This window comes from Salmo salar, chromosome ssa16 (genome assembly GCF_905237065.1).
Source record: "Salmo salar chromosome ssa16, Ssal_v3.1, whole genome shotgun sequence".
NCBI classification, from domain to species: Eukaryota; Metazoa; Chordata; class Actinopteri; order Salmoniformes; family Salmonidae; genus Salmo; species Salmo salar.
Window position 1 is genome coordinate 15,836,365 of NC_059457.1, and position 20,409 is coordinate 15,856,773.

Below are 20,409 nucleotides of genomic sequence, written 5' to 3' on the forward strand. Positions count from 1 at the left end.
GTTGAACCAGATTGAATGCTACGTTCAATGGCGAGCGTCACATTCAGTCTGGTTTAATCAGGCTACAATCTCATGGGCCCTCACAAAAACCTACTAACCATAGATGAAGCTCCGAGCAGCTCCAAATACCAGTACGGATACTCGCACTGTTCTTAAAACAGTTATAAATATCATTGAGGACAATTCCACAGTTATAAATCACACTGGAATAAATGCTGCTGTTTCCAGTTCTGTTGCTGCCCTAAATATCACAAGAAAGTGACGCTCTAACAGATGGGAAAGGGAGCGTGCGCACACGTGCCTACTTTGGTAAAAAAAAAGCATTGATTGTAAGTGCTTGGGCAATTATGTCTACTAAAGGACTAAAGTACAAATGTACCTCGCACTGTTTCTCTATCGCTTCGTATCTCTCTCTGTTATCATCTCTCTCTCGAATTAAAAAAAAAAAAAAAACTCTGCTGTATTGATCAATTTTCTGTCACTTCTGCAATAATTATGACAAAGCTTATTATAACAAAACTTTAGTCTCGTGTCAGAACGATCATACAAAGCGTCGAGCGCTGCTCAATTACGCTTTAACCCGCCCATCTCCTCTGTTCCAAAGCAGCCCATTTCATGTTTTTCCATTGGCCACGACGATGGCTTCCTGAAATAGCGCTGTCACCGTGAAACGAGTTTGGGCCATCTGGGAGATGGGCTTTAGGGAATACTTGTGATGTTATTCATCTTATGTGAGTTCTCTTCTGCATGGTTCCTGAACACTTCAGAAGGATGCTATTTAAAGAACAGTCACCCCCCCTCTTTCCTCACGCTCTTTCCTCACGATCACCCCACCTCACTCGCTGTGGAAGACAGTAGACCGACAAGGCAGAAACTTGCAACTATACAACCTCATGTACAGACACGTGTGTTTGTCCAATGCCCAGTGAGGCAGCCATTTAAAGTAAACTGGATACAGGGCTTTATTCATATGGAGACTGCTGGCTGGGCATGAGGCCCACTCTCCAAGCGCTGGTATGTCAGGCCTTGGAGAATGTAAACAGGGAATCCCCATCCCTCATAAGTGTAAGCCAATGCCATATCTCGCTCACACACACACACACACACATACACACACACACCCCACCAAAGGCATTACAGCACACGTCGAGTACAGTGCATGTGACTCACACTAGCCAGCTTATTGTTCTTGAACAACAGTGGCTACTCAACTAGTCCACATGACATCTTATAAGGTCAGAGCGAATCCCACAAAGGGCTGACTGAACTACGTCAGACCGTGCCACGCTGCCGTTACGGTAAGAGAACAATATGGCCGTCTGTGCGAGAGTAGCGAAGTCACCACTGTATGGTTTGATGTAAACACTATTGTAGTTCTGCCTTTCTACATTTCATCACCCAACACCAGGCTGTACGGTGAGCTTCGTGTCCCAGCTCATCCCATGAATGCTCTAGTCAGCGGAGAAGACCGAACAACACAAAGTGGTACTATTCCCACCCGGGCACAAAGACGGGGTAACACAGCAGCATGCTATTGACGAAAACAGCCCAGACGAGCAAGTAAATATAATGTCTACTCCCAAGGCTGTTTGTGATGACTTACCCAAAGTGGGACATTACAAGTTGGCCTGCAAAGAGCATGTGAATACGGTCTAACTAATGACTCTGTTTCATCTGCTAGACGTCCCATCAATGCCATGAACAAGGCCACTTAGGACCTACATGGCTCATAGAACGCCCCTGGTCTGGCTGACACACAATGAGTCACAATGCACTCCCATTGAATATCAACACACTATGTTGAACATCATATGTATGCCCATAATGTGTGTGTGTTAGTGTGTATTATACTGTAGTACACCCAGCTGTGTGGAGACGACTGGTAACTAAAGCTACTTACTGATACTGGAGAGGAGGTCGTTAAATCTTTCCTTGGGCAAGAGGGACTTTTCCAGGCCCCGGAAGTAGAGTTTGAGAACACCGGCCACTGAGTTGATGTCGTGGTTGTTCTCGTCATCTGTCAATGGGTCGTTACCTGGGAGACCGATAAGTGTATGTGAGGGATATGTTGTATGCAGGCAATGATGTGATTTCCCCTCACTAGAAGGAAGTTAAACTTACACACTGGCAATGCCTCAGGACTACCTGGCCTGATGACTCCTTGCTGTCCCCAGTCCACCTGGTCGTGCTGCTGCTCCAGTTTCAACTGTTCTGCCTGCGGCTATGGAACTTTGACCTGTTCACCAAACATGCTACCTTGTCCCGGACCTGCTGTTCTCAACCCGCTCTCTCTCTCTCTCTCCCCCTCCCTCCCTCCCTCCCTCATCACTCGCTCTCTTTACTGCACCTGCTGTCTCAACCTCTGAATGGTCAGCTATGAAAAGCCAACTGACATTTACTCCTGAGGTGCTGACCTGTTGCACTGTCTACAACTACTGACTATTGTTTGACCCTGCTGGTCATCTATGAACGTTTGAACATCTTGAAGAACGATTTGGCTTTAATAATAGCCATGTACTCTTATAATCTCCACCCAGCACAGCCAGAAGAGGACTGGCCACCGTGCTTTTACATCTGCGTAGTCTTGCTTTTTGGGGGTTTTAGGCTGGGTTTCTGTATAAGCACTTTGTGACATCTGCTGATGTAAGAAGGGCTTTTGAAACACATTTGATAAGTTCCTACCAGTGTAAACAAATGATTTTAAAATAGTAAATGAAGTGGCAACTAGACCAAGTCAAAAATCTGTAGCTCAAAAGTATTATATAATCAATTGAAGTCCACTCATATCCACTCATTTCAAATGTGTGACGTGTCAATTGACTGTAACATGTTAATAACAGCCCACCTCTCTCGAATGAGTTCTTGATGTCATTGATCTCCATCTGAGACCCGGACACACGGAATATCCCTTGATGTTGAAGGCCTGAAGAAAACAAAGAACAGAGCGAGAAAGAAAGAGAGGAGATAGACACACACACAGACACACACACACACACACACACTTAGTTCATGATGACAGGCAGCCATTACAACAACAAAAAACACCAGTGCAAGAAGAAAAGCCAGTTTAAATCCCAACTAAAAGGCCACATCCCGTTCCTCCAGCCCTTCACTTTTCCAAATAAAGATAATTCATGAGCGAGAGAGGCCGCAATCAAGTCTCACTAAAGTGTCCTCCAGCCGGGATTTAATAAAGAGATAGGTCAGAGGTTAGCGCAGAGCTTAATTAGCCGATGTCTGCCCCGTCACAAGACGGCCGCCCCAGTACTGTAAGACGTCGCCGGTGTCCGCAAAACGCGGAAAGAGGTCATTAGCGTCAAATGATTAAGCTGACATGTTCTGTAGGAGTTTTATTAACGCGGCTTACAGTAATAGCCTAACTAACCTATTTGACAGCGTGTGTGAAGGAAGTGTGTGTGTGTTGCATCGTTAGAGATGTATAGAGAACTCAGGTGCCCAAAAGCCTGTTTTAGCATGGGCAGCACCATTGAGGACTTTCACCATTTTGAAGTAGTCAACTGGGTGGGACTTCCTATGGGTTAAGGAAAGATCACATAATTCCATCCAGGTCATCAGGAGGGATCAGCCAATTCATTATACTCGTGAGCAAATATCTCATAATGCAGGTGGCAGTAAATCGGCAACCTTGGCTTTATACCTGTTCAAACAACACACTCTAGGTGGCAGTATACACCCTTTCAGTTTGTTTACCAACTCATAGAAGTAGTAGAAGGAAATTGACTACTTCAAAAATGGAGATGGCCTCAATGCCGCTCCCTGCGTGCTCACAGACGCCAATAAAAGGGACAGATACAATGTTGCGATCTCTCTTCATCTCTATGGTTGCATCCCATTGGCTGTATGGATGGTTGCAGTAAACAAGATGGTATCTGCGTAGTCTTTCCCATGACTGACTAAAATGAAACGGATTCTAACACTGACACGGGAAGAATGGACACACGCAAACAATGAACACTGAAATTGCCGGAATGTTACATTTGACCAAACTTGGACAGGTCAAACATTGAACAGGTTGAACACAATTTAGGAGCTTTTAAAAAGAGAAAAATCTGCACCAAATAGTAAATTGACTGGTACACTTGGTTGGCCTGCAAGAGGTGTGAAAGTGAAAGAAAACCATAGCTGTCGCATTGCAAATTAAATCCCAGATGATCAACTCACCATACAGATTGATGAATCGAATACAGCTCTCCACCACGCGGGGAATAGCTTGTCCAGAGTCCTTCACAACAAGAGGAATGGCATGTCATTAGTGATAGATGGATCATCCTGGCCTCAAACGGAATATATTATATAGACTTTACACGCACATTTCTATCTACATGCATGCCCACCATTAGACTGATAATGATCGGTAACATTTTACTGAAGCCCCCCTTATGTATTTATAAAGCCTTTATAACAACTATATAAGACATACCATCTGTCATAGGCATGAGAGGGACTTCGGTAGTGTTACCAATGATCATATTGAAAGTTGAAAGAGACAGACTGGAGTTTTGCAGCTGCAGAACCATTCACGCCCCTCACAACGTCTCCATGATTTTAATAGATCACTAAATCTATAGTAGTGACTCACTGACCACAACGACAAGCCTGTGCAAGTGTTCCTCTTACCCAATACAACTCTATGGGGCTCCAGTGGTACAAAAAAAATGGCCTCTTTATCGTGTTAATGTGTTATGTCAACACTTGAGCACACTTGGGAGTGATAAGTGATGGGAGGTTATGTAACAGCACTACTAACGCACTCCTATGGAGTGGAGAGTGAGAAAGGGAAAGAGGAGGAGCTGTCCCATTACAGCAGGGGTCCTCAATTACGTTCATCCGTGGACAGATTTGTCCTTGAGCGGATGGTCGGGGGACTTGAACATTGTTATAAATAATTTGTACAGTGCAAATTGACCTCAAGAATCGCAAACAGATTTAGTAATTGACAGAAATATAATAATTTCAATCCTTGATTACATTGGGATGAGTTTTTATTTATGCGTGGGAATACTTGGGAACAGATTTTCTAAATTAAAATAACTTTGAGCTGATTTCCTGGTGATTTTACAAAAATATAAAACACAACATGTAAAGCGTTGGTCCCATGTTTCATGAGCTGAAGTAAAAGATCACAGACATTTTCCATACGCACAAAAAGCTTATTTCTCAACAAAAAAATTGCACAAATATGTGAACATCCCTGTTAGTCACAATTTCTCCTTTGCCAAGAAAATCCATATATAAGATGCTGGTTAAACAGAATTACCATAACACAGCTGCACATTGTACTGGGGACAATAAAAGGCCACTAAAATATGAAGCTGTCCGGGTGGCTGGTCTCAGACGATCCCACAGGTGAAGAAGTCCGATGTGGAGGTCCTGGGCTGGCGTGGTTACACGTGGTCTGCGGTTGTTAGGCCAGTTTGACGTACTGCCAAATTCTCTAAAACGACTTTGGAGGTGGCTGCCAATTGCAGGCTCCCTCAAAACGTGAGACATCTGTGGCATTGTGTTGTGTGACAAAACTACACATTTTAGAGTGGCATTTTATTGTCTGCGGCACAAAGTGCACCTGTGTAATGATCATGCTGTTTGATCAGCTTCTTGATATGCCACACCTGTCAGGTGGAGGGATTATCTTGGCAAAGGACAAATGCTCACTAACAGGGATGTAAACACATTTGTACACAACATTTCAATGAAATAAGCTAATTGTGCATTTTATATATATATATATATATATATATATATATATATATATATATATATATATATATATATATATATATATATATATATATATATATATATACATACAAGTTTGGACACCTACTCATTCAAGGGTTTTTCTTTATTTTTACTATTTTCTACATTGTAGAATAATAGTGAAGACATCAAAACTATGAAATAACACATATGGAATCATGTAGTAAACAACAAAGTGTTAGCCAAATCAAAATATATTTTATATTTGAGATTCCTCAAAGTAGCCACCCTTTGCCTTGATGACAGCCTTGCACAATCTTGGCATTCTCTCAAACAGTTTCATGAGGAATACTTTTCCAACAGTCTTGAAGGAATTCCCACATATGCTGAGCACTTTTTAGCTGCTTTATCTTCACTCTGCAGTCCAACTCATCCCAAACCATCTCAATTGGGTTGAGGTTGGGTGATTGTGGAGGTCAGGTCATCTGATGCAGCACTCCATCACTCTCCTTCTTGGTCAAATAGCCCTTACACAAACCAAATCCACATTGTATTGAGGTATTCTAATGATAACTAGCCAGCTAGTTGGTAGCTACAGTATCTAGTGAACGTCAGCTATGCTAGCGACGATAATGATCAAAATATACATAACTAGATGCATAACCAACAGTCTATGGTCTAGCTACCGGTATACTCACAACCACTGGGTACCAATGAACTCCAACCACCTATTCCGCATGATAGGGTCCTTCAGCTGGGCATGCAAACCATAGTTGTTGGCGGTCATCCTGCTGGAAGCATGCATTGCATGGTCAATCCGTAAAGGTCTTTTCAGTCTCAAACGACTGTGCTCCTTTGAATGCGTCGGGGGCATTGACACAACAGAGCCCCATTCAATGATAGGCAGTGAAGTGGGCGTAGGGGCTTGGCAAAGGAGGCATGATTTGTTGACATAATTGTAATCCCAACCTTCATTTTCTCATTGTGACACACTAAGGTTTCAATATCTGTTTGTAGATTAAATAGATGAATCCAATGGTACAAAACAGAATTCTATGGCTCAATCACACACTGTCTTTAAAAGGGGATAGAAGTCCAAAACTCACCGGTGATATGGTGGGACTCATTGGCTTAATATATCCTATACATTCTCAGCATGCGTGGACACATGGGCACAGTGTGTTACCTAGTGTGGCTAATGTGAAAATAATTTCAGAAGAAATCAATACTGCCACTGTTTAGACACAGGGATTTGTAAAATTATTCTTAGACAAGAGCCAAGTATTCATACCCCTTGACTTATTCCACATTTTGTTACAACCTGAATTCAAAATTGATTTTGTTTGTTTTTTGAAATGTTTGCAAATGTATTAAATGAAATACAGAAATATCTCGGGTTACATAACTATTTACACCCCAGAGTGTAGGAGCACCTTTGGTGGCGATTTAAAGCTTTGAGTTGTCTTGGGTATGTCTGTATCAGCTTTGAAAATTTAGGGATACACATATTTAGCAAATGTTATTGCGGGTGTTGAGAAATGTGTTCCTAGCTCCAATAGTTGAGTAATAACTAACAATACACACATCTCAAAGTAAAATAATGGAATTGAGAAATATTAGGATGAGCAATGTTGGAGTATAAATGTTTACAGTACCAGTCAAAAGTTTGGACACACCTACTCATTCAAGGGTTTTTCTTTATTTTCACTGTTTTCTACATTGTAGAATAATGGTGAAGACATCAAAACTATGAAATAACCCATATGGAATCATGTAGTAACCAAAAAAGTGTAACCATATTTGGTAAAAGACAAAGTCCATATTATGGCAAGAACAGCTCAAATAAGGAGAGAGAAACAACAGTCCATCATTTACTTTAAGACATGGTCAGTGAATACGGAACATTTCAAGAACTTTAGATTCTTTAAAGTAGCCACCCTTTGCCTTGACAGCTTTGCACACTCTTGGCATTCTCTCAACCAGCTTCATGAGGAATGTTTTTCCAACAGTCTTGAAGGAGTTCCCACATATGCTGAGCACTTGTTGGCTGCTTTTCCTTCACTCTGCGGTCCAACTCATCCCAAACCATCTCAATTGGGTTGAGGTCGGGTGATTGTGGAGGTCAGGTCATCTGATGCAGCACTCCATCACTCTCCTTCTTGGTTAAATAGCCCTTACACAGCCTGGAGGTGTGTTTTGGGTTGTTGTCCTGTTGAAAAACAAATGATAGTCCCACTAAGCGCAAACCAGATGGGATGGCGTATCGCTGCAGAAGGCTGTGGTAGCCATGCTGGTTAAGTGTGCTTTAAATTTTAAATAAAATCACACAGTGTCACCAGCAAAACACCCCCACATGCTTCACGGTGGGAACCACACGTGGAAATCATACATTCACCTACTCTGCGTCTCACAAAAACATGGCGGTTGGAAACAAAAATCTCACATTTGGACTCATCAGACCAAAGGACAGATTTCCATCGGTCTAATGTCCATTGAAAGGGTATTCTTCTTATTGGTGTCCTTTAGTAGTGGTTTCTTTGCAGCAATTCGACCATGAAGGCCTGATTCATGCAGTTGATGTTGAGATATGTCTGTTACTTGAACTGTGAAGCATTTATTTGGGCTGCAATCTGAGGTGCAGTTAACTCTAATGAATTCATCCTCCGCAGCAGCAGAGGTAACTCTGGGTCTTCCTTTCCTGTGGCGGTCCTCATGAGAGCCAGTTTCATCATAGCGCTTGATGGTTTTTGCGACTGCACTTGAAGAAACTTTAAAAGTTCTTGAAATTTTCCAGATTGACTGACCTTCATGTCTTAAAGTAATGATGGACTGTCGTTTCTCTTTGCTTATTTGAGCTGTTCTTGCCATAATATGGACTTTGTCTTTTACCAAACAGGTCTGTCTTCTGTATACCACCACTACCTTGTCACAACACAACTGATTGGCTAAAACACATTGAGGAAAGAAATTCCACAAATTATCTTAAGGCAAACCTGTTAATTGAAATGCATGTGTTATTTCATAGTTTATGTCTTCACTATTATTCTACATTGTAGAAAATAGTAAAAATAAAGGAACACCCTGGAATGTGTAGGTGTGTCCAAACTTTTGACTGGTACTGTATTATTTGTGTTTGCTCAGAAAACATAAGGGGCCAAACAAACGCACCGGGCGCGGGCTGACCATTTGGGAACCCTGCATTAAAGAAAACACATTCCTCCCTCTCTCAGTAGAAGGGTACAGATCTGCACTTCAGAGTAGCTCACACTTTGCAGAAGTACCAGCTGCCATCTCTCTGCTAGGGCAGAGAACTCTTACATGCTTCTAATAATGTTTTGGGTCTGTTTTCACCCCAGGGAATATACACATGGCCCCAAAAAAGAAATCATGCCAGGATTCCAGGAATCACCGGCTACCAATGCTTTATAGCGGAGATGGACAGGGCCTGGGCCACTACACTGCATGCTGATGTAATACAATCACATGTGATGTGAGGACTAAGCCAGATAGGTATTGGATTTCTCCCAACATATACTATCAATGTAGATGTTGGAAGGTTTAAAATAAGTGTTAGGTATTCTAATAATTGTACAATGTAATCTGAGCCAAATTGTAAGAACGGGGTAGATGTGCAATTTATTGGGTACGGGCCAATTTATACTTCAGTATCCAGCTCAACCATGGACACAGGGATATAGAAATCAATGAAATCTATAGATGTGGGCAGTTCAGTCTTTCAGAGCAAACCTCCAGGGAGTTAGTATTGCACATCAACACACACAGGTCCAAGGTTTTCACAGACAGGAAGTGGCAGTGGTGTTAGGGGCAAGGCAGAAAAAGAGACAAACAGACAGGAGGGAAGTCAGTATAGACAGACAGGCAGCAGTAGGGATCGGTCCCTTTAGACTCCAGGTTCTCCACTCTACCTGGTGTCTGGCGTGCGAGTTCCGTCGTCCACGGCTACAAGGAAGAGTAAAAGAAAGCAGAGAGAGCAGGAGGAGAGAGAACGAGAGAGAGAGAGAGAGGCGAAACCCAGATTAAATCACCACAGCAGCCACCTATAGTACCACAGCCTAGCCCAGCCCTCACCCCCCACACACTGAGTACAGAGCGGCTATCAAACGCGGGGGAAGGAGCAGGGAGGACAGCAGGGCACTATGAGGTGGTGAATCCCTTATCGTTCTGGCCACCGTCCCCTGGCTGTCGCATATATCCTGCTGACAATGGCTGCTTTCATACCAGCCAGAGGAGAGAGAGAGAGAGAAAAAGAGAGGGAGGAATGCCATAGCTGACAGCATGGACTCGGGGGGAAAGACGGAGACAAATATCGTCCCTCAATCCTCTCCTCCTTCACCCCCCTTACTCCGTGCTTGCGTGCCCTCTGCTCTGCCATTATTTCACCTCCCTTGGATTCCCCCTGTCAGTACCAATGCTGTCTCTGTGCTTCCCCAGCGTTTGAGGCTCCACAGCTGCAGAGAGAACCCGAAAGAAATAGAACCACAGACTTGTGGTTGGCGTAGTGATCAAACCCCAGGAAAAAGGCCAAGCGAGAGTGGTTGAGTTACGGTCATCATTATGTTAACTTTCGGAGAGACGGTCGGTAGCGGTCCAGTACCTTGACAAAGGACTCCAGATTGCCATTAAACAACTTAACGTTAAAGACCGAGCGGGGCCTAGCCCTCCTATTCGTGCCACCGTGAGGTTTTGGCGGCACATTGGGAGGCCTAGAAAATGGAGACGGTGTTACAGAAGCTAGAGAAATCATCCACCATGAACATACAGTGTACACATTTTGGTAAAACATTCTGACATTGAGAGTCCAGATGCGTGCGTAGACAAAGTAAGCATGCATTTTCTAAACTACGGCAAAAAAGTGACTTGTTGTGTTGACGTTTATGGGGTCAGTCAGGGACAGGTAAGGCTGTTCTGAGAGTTTCCGAGTGTTCGTCGTGAAAGGATGCTGGGCCCTGATCGGATATCCACACTAGTCTCATTGAGCGGTCACCAACTCTTACAGTTAAAGGGTTTGATATCCTGCCTTTTCCTTTCCACCCAACATCAAAAGTCATGAAAATACCAGGCCTGCTGGGTGGAGTGTGAGGGGGCGCCGTGCGGTAGCATCCAGCTCACGACATGTCCCGGTGGGAGAGGGTGTGAGTGTGGCATCTAGGACTGGGGTGGTTGTCTCGTGAGTTAGTTCAGTAATCTTACGACATTTACCAACGGGGTTGTCCCTCTAGTCATCCCCCGTTGCTCCCCTACCCATACTGATATTAACTACTGTCATTCTCATGGTTTCCACTGGAATAGGCAAGAGAAAAATGCTCATGGAGCATAACTAACGAAATGACAGTTAACTAAAATGTACGCTTAATCCAGTCTGAAGTAATATAGAGAATTCATTATACAAGAGGCAAAATTCACAAGTTCTACAGCACAACGGCAGAGTCATGTCTCAAGTGTAAAACTAATCATGACTCAATAATCCATGCTCTCTGGGAACGCTATGAAGTCAGGAAGTTGTGGGCGGAGCTACAAAGTTTGCCGTCAAAAGTATTACAATGTAAACGTTGTTTTAATCCGTCTGTCTGCATATTTCAAGACATGGCATATGGGGTTGTAGTGAGATACACGATTCTCATCACTCATCTTGAAAAAACGTATACAAAAAATTGTAAGTCAATCAATCAATCTGCCATCATTAACACAATGGAAAAATCAAATGATTTATTATTGAAATAACATGGGCGACAGAGAAAAACAAATTAGTACAATTTAAGGCCAGGTTACAAACAATAATACAGGCACTAGGGATGGGGGTGTGAGCATGTGGGTCTGGGCAAATGAGATGTAGTCATTGTTTATGTGTCTAAGTTGTTATTCGTAATTATACGTTTGCATATGGAGTAAACCCTTTTTGAATGCAATAATACTCTGTACCAAGAGCAATGTGTCAAAACAATCAATATATCAGACTGCTTAAAGTCGAGAGAAATGTTTTATTATTCATAGAATCACCCTCAACCTTAAATGTGATCTGTTTCAAGAAGCTAGGCCTGTCTCACGTCACTACTTCACAGGAGAGACATTTGAACGTTTTCTTGTTTTAATTATCAAAATGCATTTTGGGGCAGAAATGGAACATGTGAACTTTCCCGTGCCTTAATAACAAACTTGTATGCAATCTGTAAATACAAATAAAATTGTTAAATTACGAGCTTAGTTGGTTTAGCCACAGAAAAAATATAGGAACCTTCCCATTAGCCATGATTGGCTGAGAATGGATGGGCTGGACATACTGAGAGATGAATTTGGATTGGTCTGCCATGTAGCATACTTCTGTCTATAACATGAGCTTCTAAGTATGTGTACATACAACGCGGCATTAGAGTTGGGACTATGGTTCATTGTTTAGCTAGCTAGATGTCTAAACCAAAGACTCCACTATGGAAGTAACCATTTCACTGTACTGTTTACACCTTCTGTATCCTGTGCATGTGACAAATAAACATTTGATATAGTTTCTGTTTACCAGAGACGGTAATGTGAAGAACAACATGACCTGCACCAAAATCAGATTAAGATACAGGGCAAGGACTAGAGTATTTTTTCTACTAGTTTTTGCTTCAACTTTCACCACTTTTAGTCTTGAAATCTTTGGTTATTTACTACACTACTGTACTCACTCTGTTTAGCAAATGGCCTCACATGTGAATCGTTAAAGAGGTGGGTGGGGCTAAGGCTTAAAGGGGTGTTCACGATGCTGAATGGGTGTAGACAAAGAAGAGCGCTCCAGTAGGTGTACGAAAACATTAATTCAAAGGCCATTTTCTCAAAAGTCATGTTACAAGTTTATCAACTTTCAAAGCAGAATTACTTTCCCATTGTTCCTTAACTGTAGTGTATGATATACCATTTTCTAGCTCTGAATCTCTACTTTTATCCAATGTAAAAACACCCTTTCAAATTTTGATACATATGACAGAATCCAGGTGTTGGGTCACAAATATTCCCTCCAAAGGGACACTATCTTGATACTAACACACAGATCATTTGCATGCAAATGACAGTATTTCTCCCTCTCTCTCCCCCTGTGAAAGAACATTGCTTTGCTATCTGAGAGAATTCAAAAAAGGGGGGGGGGGGATTCAGAATCATTTCCATGCCATGCTAGGCATATGGCAAATTAAATCCCAGGGGAGTCCAGAGCAGTAACATCTGCTCTCTCTGCTCCGCTGTCTATCTCTCCAAGGTCAGGAGTTAGAGTACAGTAGGGATTACTTTACTGTGCACATAGTGATAAGGGAGAAACTTTTCACATGGCTAACTTTTATTTTCTTTACAAACCATTGTAAATGTGTCTAGACGTTATTGGAAATGTGACTCTAGGAGGATAACGAGAAATAGTGTTCGCAATGGAAAGTACAATGACTTTTGGGGAAGGTTTTTAAAGAACTGAATTCGGACAACTCGGTCTTATTAAAGGGTCTTATTAAAACCTAAGAGGTTTGTATATGAGATAGTGGTAGTGTCTTACCTTGTGGTCATATAGTCCCCTCTGTGACCTGTGGAGACCGAGGGGAGAAAGGGGAAGAGAGAGAGAGATTAGAGGGGGAACATCTAATGAGACTTGGGACCTGTCCCCGAGACACTGCAGAGCTTTGTGCACACGCTCAGTAAAGCACGATGCAGTCCTGCCATCTGCCCATAACCTCTGGCCTCATTATTATACTCTTAGGTAAAGAGTATTTCTTTTTAGGGCAATCTCAGTAGACATGGTACAAAAAGAGAGGTTAAAGACCCTCGTGACACATCACAGTAAAATAGAAGGATGTATTGTTTAAGGAAATGGTAAAATGGTAGTATACTGGTAAAAGATGGGTTACTCTGTGGACATCTGAGGGGTGGAATTAAGATTAGCGGGATTGGTCGATTTACCGATGCACTTGGGAGTCCAGTAAAAATAGGAAGAGGCTACATGTATGTATATTGAATTTTTATGTTTTCCACCAGGTCCTCCAACCAGGGGAGGGGATGTTAAAATAAATACAAATAAAAGAGATGCATGACGACTCACACACAGTAACACACACACACTCACGCAATTGAAAGCTTGGTAGAAGGCAGGATCCCTTGGCTCGTCATAATCAAAGTCCCAATTGTCGATCTCAACTCCCTGTACAGTCAACAGATTGACTAAGACCGACCGATTGAGACCACCCTGGGAACAGCCTTTATTGTTAATATCAGGAACAGGGGCAGCAGCTCAGTGTTGACAGAAGCTTAGCCAAAGGCCTTGAGGAGATATACCACCGATGTAGAACACAGGGACCCCAGACATAACAGTAATAAGCGCTAATGCTGCCGGGCCATTAAGCTAACCACTAATCAATCTCTAAGAGGGATAATGCAGCAGCACACTCCCTTTAGCTCTGACTTGGCTCGCTAATGCCGAGATTATTTCTCAGTCGTGAGACCCGATGGAGAAAGTAGCACAAGGGAAATGTTACTCCACGTCCAGAGGAGATTGAAATGGACCATTTTAGAATCAATCAAGTATGTTTTTAACTGTTTCTATCTGAGTTCTAAAGCACAGCATTTCGTTCAGAAAGTGCATGCAATCTTTCTCTTTCATTTAGCCAGGAGTTCCTTTACAAACCCCAGCCCACTGAAAACAAACAATAGCCAAGACTTTCAGTCAGTGTACTGTTTAATACATATGGAAACCTGCTTAGTTAACAACTGAGCCAAACTAAGCCCAGTCATTTTCCTCCTGTCTTGATTGTGGAAGGACCGACAGACATACGGACAGACAGACAGACAGACAGACAGACAGACAGACAGAGGGCACAGACAGACAGACAGACAGACAGACAGACAGACAGACAGACAGAGGGCACAGACAGACAGACAGACAGAGGGCACAGACAGACAGACAGACAGACAGACAGACAGACAGACAGACAGACAGACAGACAGACAGACAGACAGACAGACAGACAGACAGACAGACAGACAGACAGACAGACAGACAGACAGACAGACAGACAGAGGGCACAGACAGACAGAGGGCACAGACAGACAGAGGGCACAGACAGACAGAGGGGACAGACAGACAGAGGGGACAGACAGAGGGGACAGACAGACAGACAGAGGGGACAGACAGACAGAGGGGACAGACAGAGGGGACAGACAGACAGACAGAGGGGACAGACAGACAGACAGACAGACAGACAGAGGGCACAGACAGACAGAGGGCACAGACAGACAGAGGGCACAGACAGACAGAGGGCACAGACAGACAGAGGGGACAGACAGACAGAGGGGACAGACAGAGGGGACAGACAGACAGACAGAGGGGACAGACAGACAGAGGGGACAGACAGACAGAGGGGACAGACAGAGGGGACAGACAGAGGGGACAGACAGAGGGGACAGACAGACAGACAGACAGAGGGGACGGACAGACAGACAGAGGGGACGGACAGACAGACAGACAGAGGGGACGGACAGACAGACAGAGGGGACGGACAGACAAGAAGTAGGCCATGACATTGGGGTCTCTGACCCCTTACCTTCTCCCAGAGTCCTCTTCAGCAGGTCGTGCTTGGCCTGCAGTTTGGAGATGAGATTGCTGCCCTCCAGAAACTCCCGGAATTTCTGTGGAGAATTCAGAGTAATTACTAGGGCTGATGAGCCAAGTGAGCGTTGCCTGCCCTTAAGACACCAATCTCTGATAAGGCAGCCAAGGGCAAAGGACACAATGACAATGGGAGTTTTAAAAAAAAGCTTTATCGCACCATGTCCATCTTTAGACAGCCAGGAGGACACAATAACAGAGAATAGCCTAGTCGCTCGCTAAGGAAGAGATATTTTTGGAGAGCTTTGTGTCAGAGTTACATTGCCTAGAGAGGGAATACATAATATATTCAGCATTTTAAAGCTCTAAAAAAAAAGTACAGTGAGCACATATTATTTTTGTCACATGCTCTATTACTAAGATACATTACAACTACTATCACGACACCACGGATCACAACCATCCAACACAGTCAACATGCATTCATATTTTCCAGACAATCGATCAACAGCAGCAATTTCTATAGCGACTGTCAGTCTGAACTCAAAGTCAGCACAACTTACTGAAAATATTTTTGCTACTGTGTTCAATGAATATGACCCTGCCCAGTTCTCTCCAGTCATAACCCAGAGGTTACCACTAGCGGGCACTCCACTCACCATGAAGTAGAACTGCTCTGTCTCCTGCTGGTTGGCCCTCCGCTTGGCGATGCTGGGCTTGCTGAGGTAGGTCTCCGACACGGTGGACTTGACCGACTCGGTGGAGCGGCTGTGGTGGAAACACTCGGACACGTCGTAGTCTTCGATGGTCACCATATCCTGGATGGTGGTCAGGGTGGCCTCTGACGTCTTCTTGATCTGAACAGAACACAAGAGAGGTCCAGAACTTTACTACAGGTTTACAGTGCCACAGGTGTAAACACACATTCAACTGTAGGTTGCTTTCCCTCGAGTAACGACCACTGACCCAAGATCCAGGAGACCGAGGTTATGACCCCTAAACTATAGGCACTGGCTGGGAGGGTGCTTGAGCGAGTTACAGAAGTTATGGAGCGCTGGAGAGACTTAAGTGTTACGACAACGCAGTTAATCAATATTTATCTATTTAACTGTATAAGCCTACCAACACTACCCAATGGTAGCCAAGTCTGAGCGCTATTAGAGTACAGCATGGGTGTTACCACCATTGTATCCAGGGCTCCCGAGTGGCGCAGCGGTCTACGACACTGCATCTCAGCGCTAGAAGCGCCACTACAGACCCTGTTTCGATTCCAGGCTGAATCACAACCAGCCTTGATTGGGAGTCCCATAGGGAGGTGCACAATTGGCCCAGCGTCGTCCGGGTTTGGCCGGGGGAGGCTGTCATTGTAAATAAGAATTTGTTCTTAACTGACTTGCTTAGTTAAATGTTAAATAAATAAATAGAAAATAAAAACCAATTCAAATAACTTATGCCACCCTCTTAATGTGAGAAATTCATGGCTTTCTGTCATTCTCAGACGCAGCATGACAAATGCACCAGTCCTTGAGCATGACTCCAGACCAGGGCAATCAATTTACAGACACAGATAGAATAGAGCTGGAAGGTAGGTAGGTAGGTAGGGAGGAATGGTGCTCAGTCCCAGGCTTTTCATTCTTATTTCCATAGCCGCCACTTCACTGTCAGCGATTGCTTTTCCAAGAGCTTATAAAACGCCAGGGCTTGGCCAAGCATATCCCATCACCTCCAACAGAGGGAGGAAACCACAATGCAAGATTCCACTAGACACTGACGGTAACCGTGACTAAGTCAAAAATATACTTCTTTCCAGGGGATGATATATGCATTGTGTTAAAGCTTTAAAGAAATGCATGTTATTTGCGAACAGACTGTTCCCACCTTCAAAGAGGTCTCACTCAGAGAAGTTTTGGCTCCTGAAAACACTCCCATTCCACTGATGCCCTGATGTGATACATTTGGGGGAGGAGAATCGAAGGAGAGAGATGAAAGAGAAAGAGAGAGAGACTAAGAAGAGAGTTAGGAGGTAGATAGACGGGGAAAGGATGGCGCTGCATGCCGAGGGCTCACATGATTTCAGAGAGCATGTGTTCACCTGATGAAGTGGTTCAGAGAAATTCAGAGAGAGAGAGAGAGAGAGAGACCTGCCAGAACCTGAGACTGACTGTCGAATGTGTCAGCGTGAGTCATCGACACAGAAAAGATGCAGAGAAAGAAAAGCGAGAGAGAGAGAGAAAGAAAAGAGAGAGAGAGAGAGAGAAAGAAAAGCGAGAGAGAGAGAGAAAGAAAAGCGAGAGAGAGAGAGAGAAAGAAAAGCGAGAGAGAGAGAGAGAGAAAGAAAAGCGAGAGAGAGAGAGAGAGAAAGAAAAGCGAGAGAGAGAGAGAGAGAGAGAGAGAGCGAGAGAGCGAGAGGCCAACTCGCAAAGAACAGAAACAGCCTAACCACCATCTGAAGCAGAAAACGCCACTCTGCATACAACACAGAATTCTGACAGGGAGGTTAAGGCGCGTGACCATCAAAGTCAGAAGGCATGTACTTCTGACAAACGAGCTAGTAACTAGTCGAGATGTGAGTGCTTGAATGAGAAATATCTCAATGAAAACCATGACCTCTAATGGGAGAACAACATTTGTTTCACATGTAGCTACGACACAGAGACAGGAACAGATTATAGCTCGTCTTACCAATTGTCTGACCCATGACTCATTCAACCTTTGACCCACCTGAGAAAAACAGGGTGGTATGAATGAACCCAAAACTCTTTCTTTCAACTCCCCTTTCATCTGTGTGTTGTTACGTTTAACGGATCACACAACTGATTCTGCGTACACACACACACCACACACACACACACACACACACACACACACACACACACACACACAGCGGCTGTAGTTACTGTCATTCATCGCTATGTGAAGCAAAGAAACAAAAATGACACACCATGCCAAGAAAGCATGCTAAGTCCCACTGTCATTCGTCACTATGTTAAGCAAAAACCAGAAATGGGACACCATGCCAAGAAAGAGAGGCCATCTGGTGGGCAGGACACAGAGCAGTGGTTCCTCGTCCTGACCTGTGTGGGGCATCCGTTTCATCCAGGCAGACAAGGTCATGCAGCACCATGGCTTTTCACGACCTCCCACACAGAGGGGTGCTACCTGCACTGACTACATACAGCCAGTGTGAAAGCACCAGCTGGGCTTAGGCATCAACAACAACTCCCCGTTCAGAAATACATTACACACCCAGTGTGATAGCCTGAGCCTTGTAGCCCAGCATGAAATACCCCAGTCAAACCACAAACACACAGTACTACAACACTATAGGTCTGGACAGGGAGAATGACAGTGTACGATAGGAAATTGAGGGTTGGCAGGCGATTAAGCTTCTCATAACTTAGACGTTTCAAATTAAAGACGTCCTAAATCACCAAACAAAATTTTCAGGCTATCGCTATTATAGTACTATCTTCAATTACTAAGGGAACTGGATCATTTGAAAGTTTCAGATGAGTGGTGATACTGAGCGGAATGAGGAGTGGTGATTCTGAGCCGAATGAGGAGTGGTGATTCTGAGCCGAATGAGGAGTGGTGATTCTGAGCCGAATGAGGAGTGGTGATTCTGAGCCGAATGAGGAGTGGTGATTCTGAGCCGAATGAGGAGTGGTGATTCTGAGCCGAATGAGGAGTGGTGATTCTGAGCGGAATGAGGAGTGGTGATTCTGAGCGGAATGAGGAGTGGTGATTCTGAGCGGAATGAGGAGTGGTGATTCTGAGCGGAATGAGGAGTGGTGATTCTGAGCGGAATGAGGAGTGGTGATTCTGAGCGGAATGAGGAGTGGTGATTCTGAGCGGAATGAGGAGTGGTGATTCTGAGCGGAATGAGGAGTGGTGATTCTGAGCGGAATGAGGAGTGGTGATACTGAGTGGAATGAGGGTGCTTAAAATACCCTTCATTTCGCGTGACGGGATTGACAAACATTCTGCTTTGATGGGACCCAAAAGACTGCGTCTTCCTATATTAGCACTCCTACTATGAGAGACGCTTTGTGAATACGGGTCCAGAGTTACACTGTTTAGGACCAGCCCATGGGTTCCATCACAAGTACAGTACCTTTCCTAACAAACTCCTGGGTATGAGACGAGCCCCCTCTTTCCCCAGCCTCTCCTGGGTGGGCCCGTGGAGGCCAATGGGCCCAGCTGTCACAGTATGGAGAGGATCCACGCATGCGAGAGAATCACTCCCAGCTAAAAAGCTGTTGAAAGTCCCTGTATTATTCAGCAGACTACTAGTTACCAGTGTTGACTGCTAGGCTCAATTACAGCAGGGCTTTTAGATACAGGCGCTTGCTGGGATATGCCCGTTGGGGCCCAGCAGGACTGGAGCAGGAGGCCTGGTGATTCCTGTGACTGCTGGGGGGGCCTGAGACTACGAGGCCATAAGGAGAAAGATACTTGTCCCTAATGGAATATAGACATTTCTTATCACCTTGATTCTAGAACTACAGACCTTCTTGACATTTGGCATTGAGGGTCTTCAAGGTGAATTTGGCTTCTGAACTCCGGGGTTGAATATAATAATAAATAATTATGCCATTTAGCAGACACTTATCCAAAGTGACATACAATCATGAGAGCATACATTTACGTATGGGTGGTCCTGAGAAACTAACCCACTACCCTGGCATTACCAGTGCCATGCTCTACCAACTGAGCTACAAAGGACCATGGGTAGGACCATGGACAGGACCATGGGCAGCCTGACAAGTGACTTCACAACTAACACATCTCCAGTATAAAACTTGTCTGGTGAGGAGCAGGACTTCTATCCACCAGGGTCTGTGGTGAGGAGCATGACTTCTATCCACCAGGGCCTGTGGTGAGGAGCAGGACTTCTATCCACCAGGGCCTGTGGTGAGGAGCAGGACTTCTATCCACCAGGGTCTGTGGTGAGGAGCAGGACTTCTATCCACCAGGGTCTGTGGTGAGGAGCATGACTTCTATCCACCAGGGCCTGTGGTGAGGAGCATGACTTCTATCCACCAGGGCCTGTGGTGAGGAGCATGACTTCTATCCACCAGGGCCTGTGGTGAGGAGCAGGACTTCTATCC

The 20,409-nt window shown here is 44.3% G+C and overlaps 1 protein-coding gene across 1 annotated transcript in view; it reads right to left on the minus strand.

The window, feature by feature from the left end:
- LOC106573171 (SLIT-ROBO Rho GTPase-activating protein 1) overlaps positions 1-20,409 on the minus strand; it is a 157,138-nt gene that overhangs the window by 34,081 nt on the left and 102,648 nt on the right. The window contains 7 exon segments of the mRNA XM_014147891.2: positions 1,901-2,035; positions 2,846-2,923; positions 4,183-4,243; positions 10,334-10,442; positions 13,256-13,283; positions 15,294-15,378; positions 15,958-16,155. Of these exon segments, the coding sequence (XP_014003366.2) occupies positions 1,901-2,035; positions 2,846-2,923; positions 4,183-4,243; positions 10,334-10,442; positions 13,256-13,283; positions 15,294-15,378; positions 15,958-16,155 (694 nt within the window).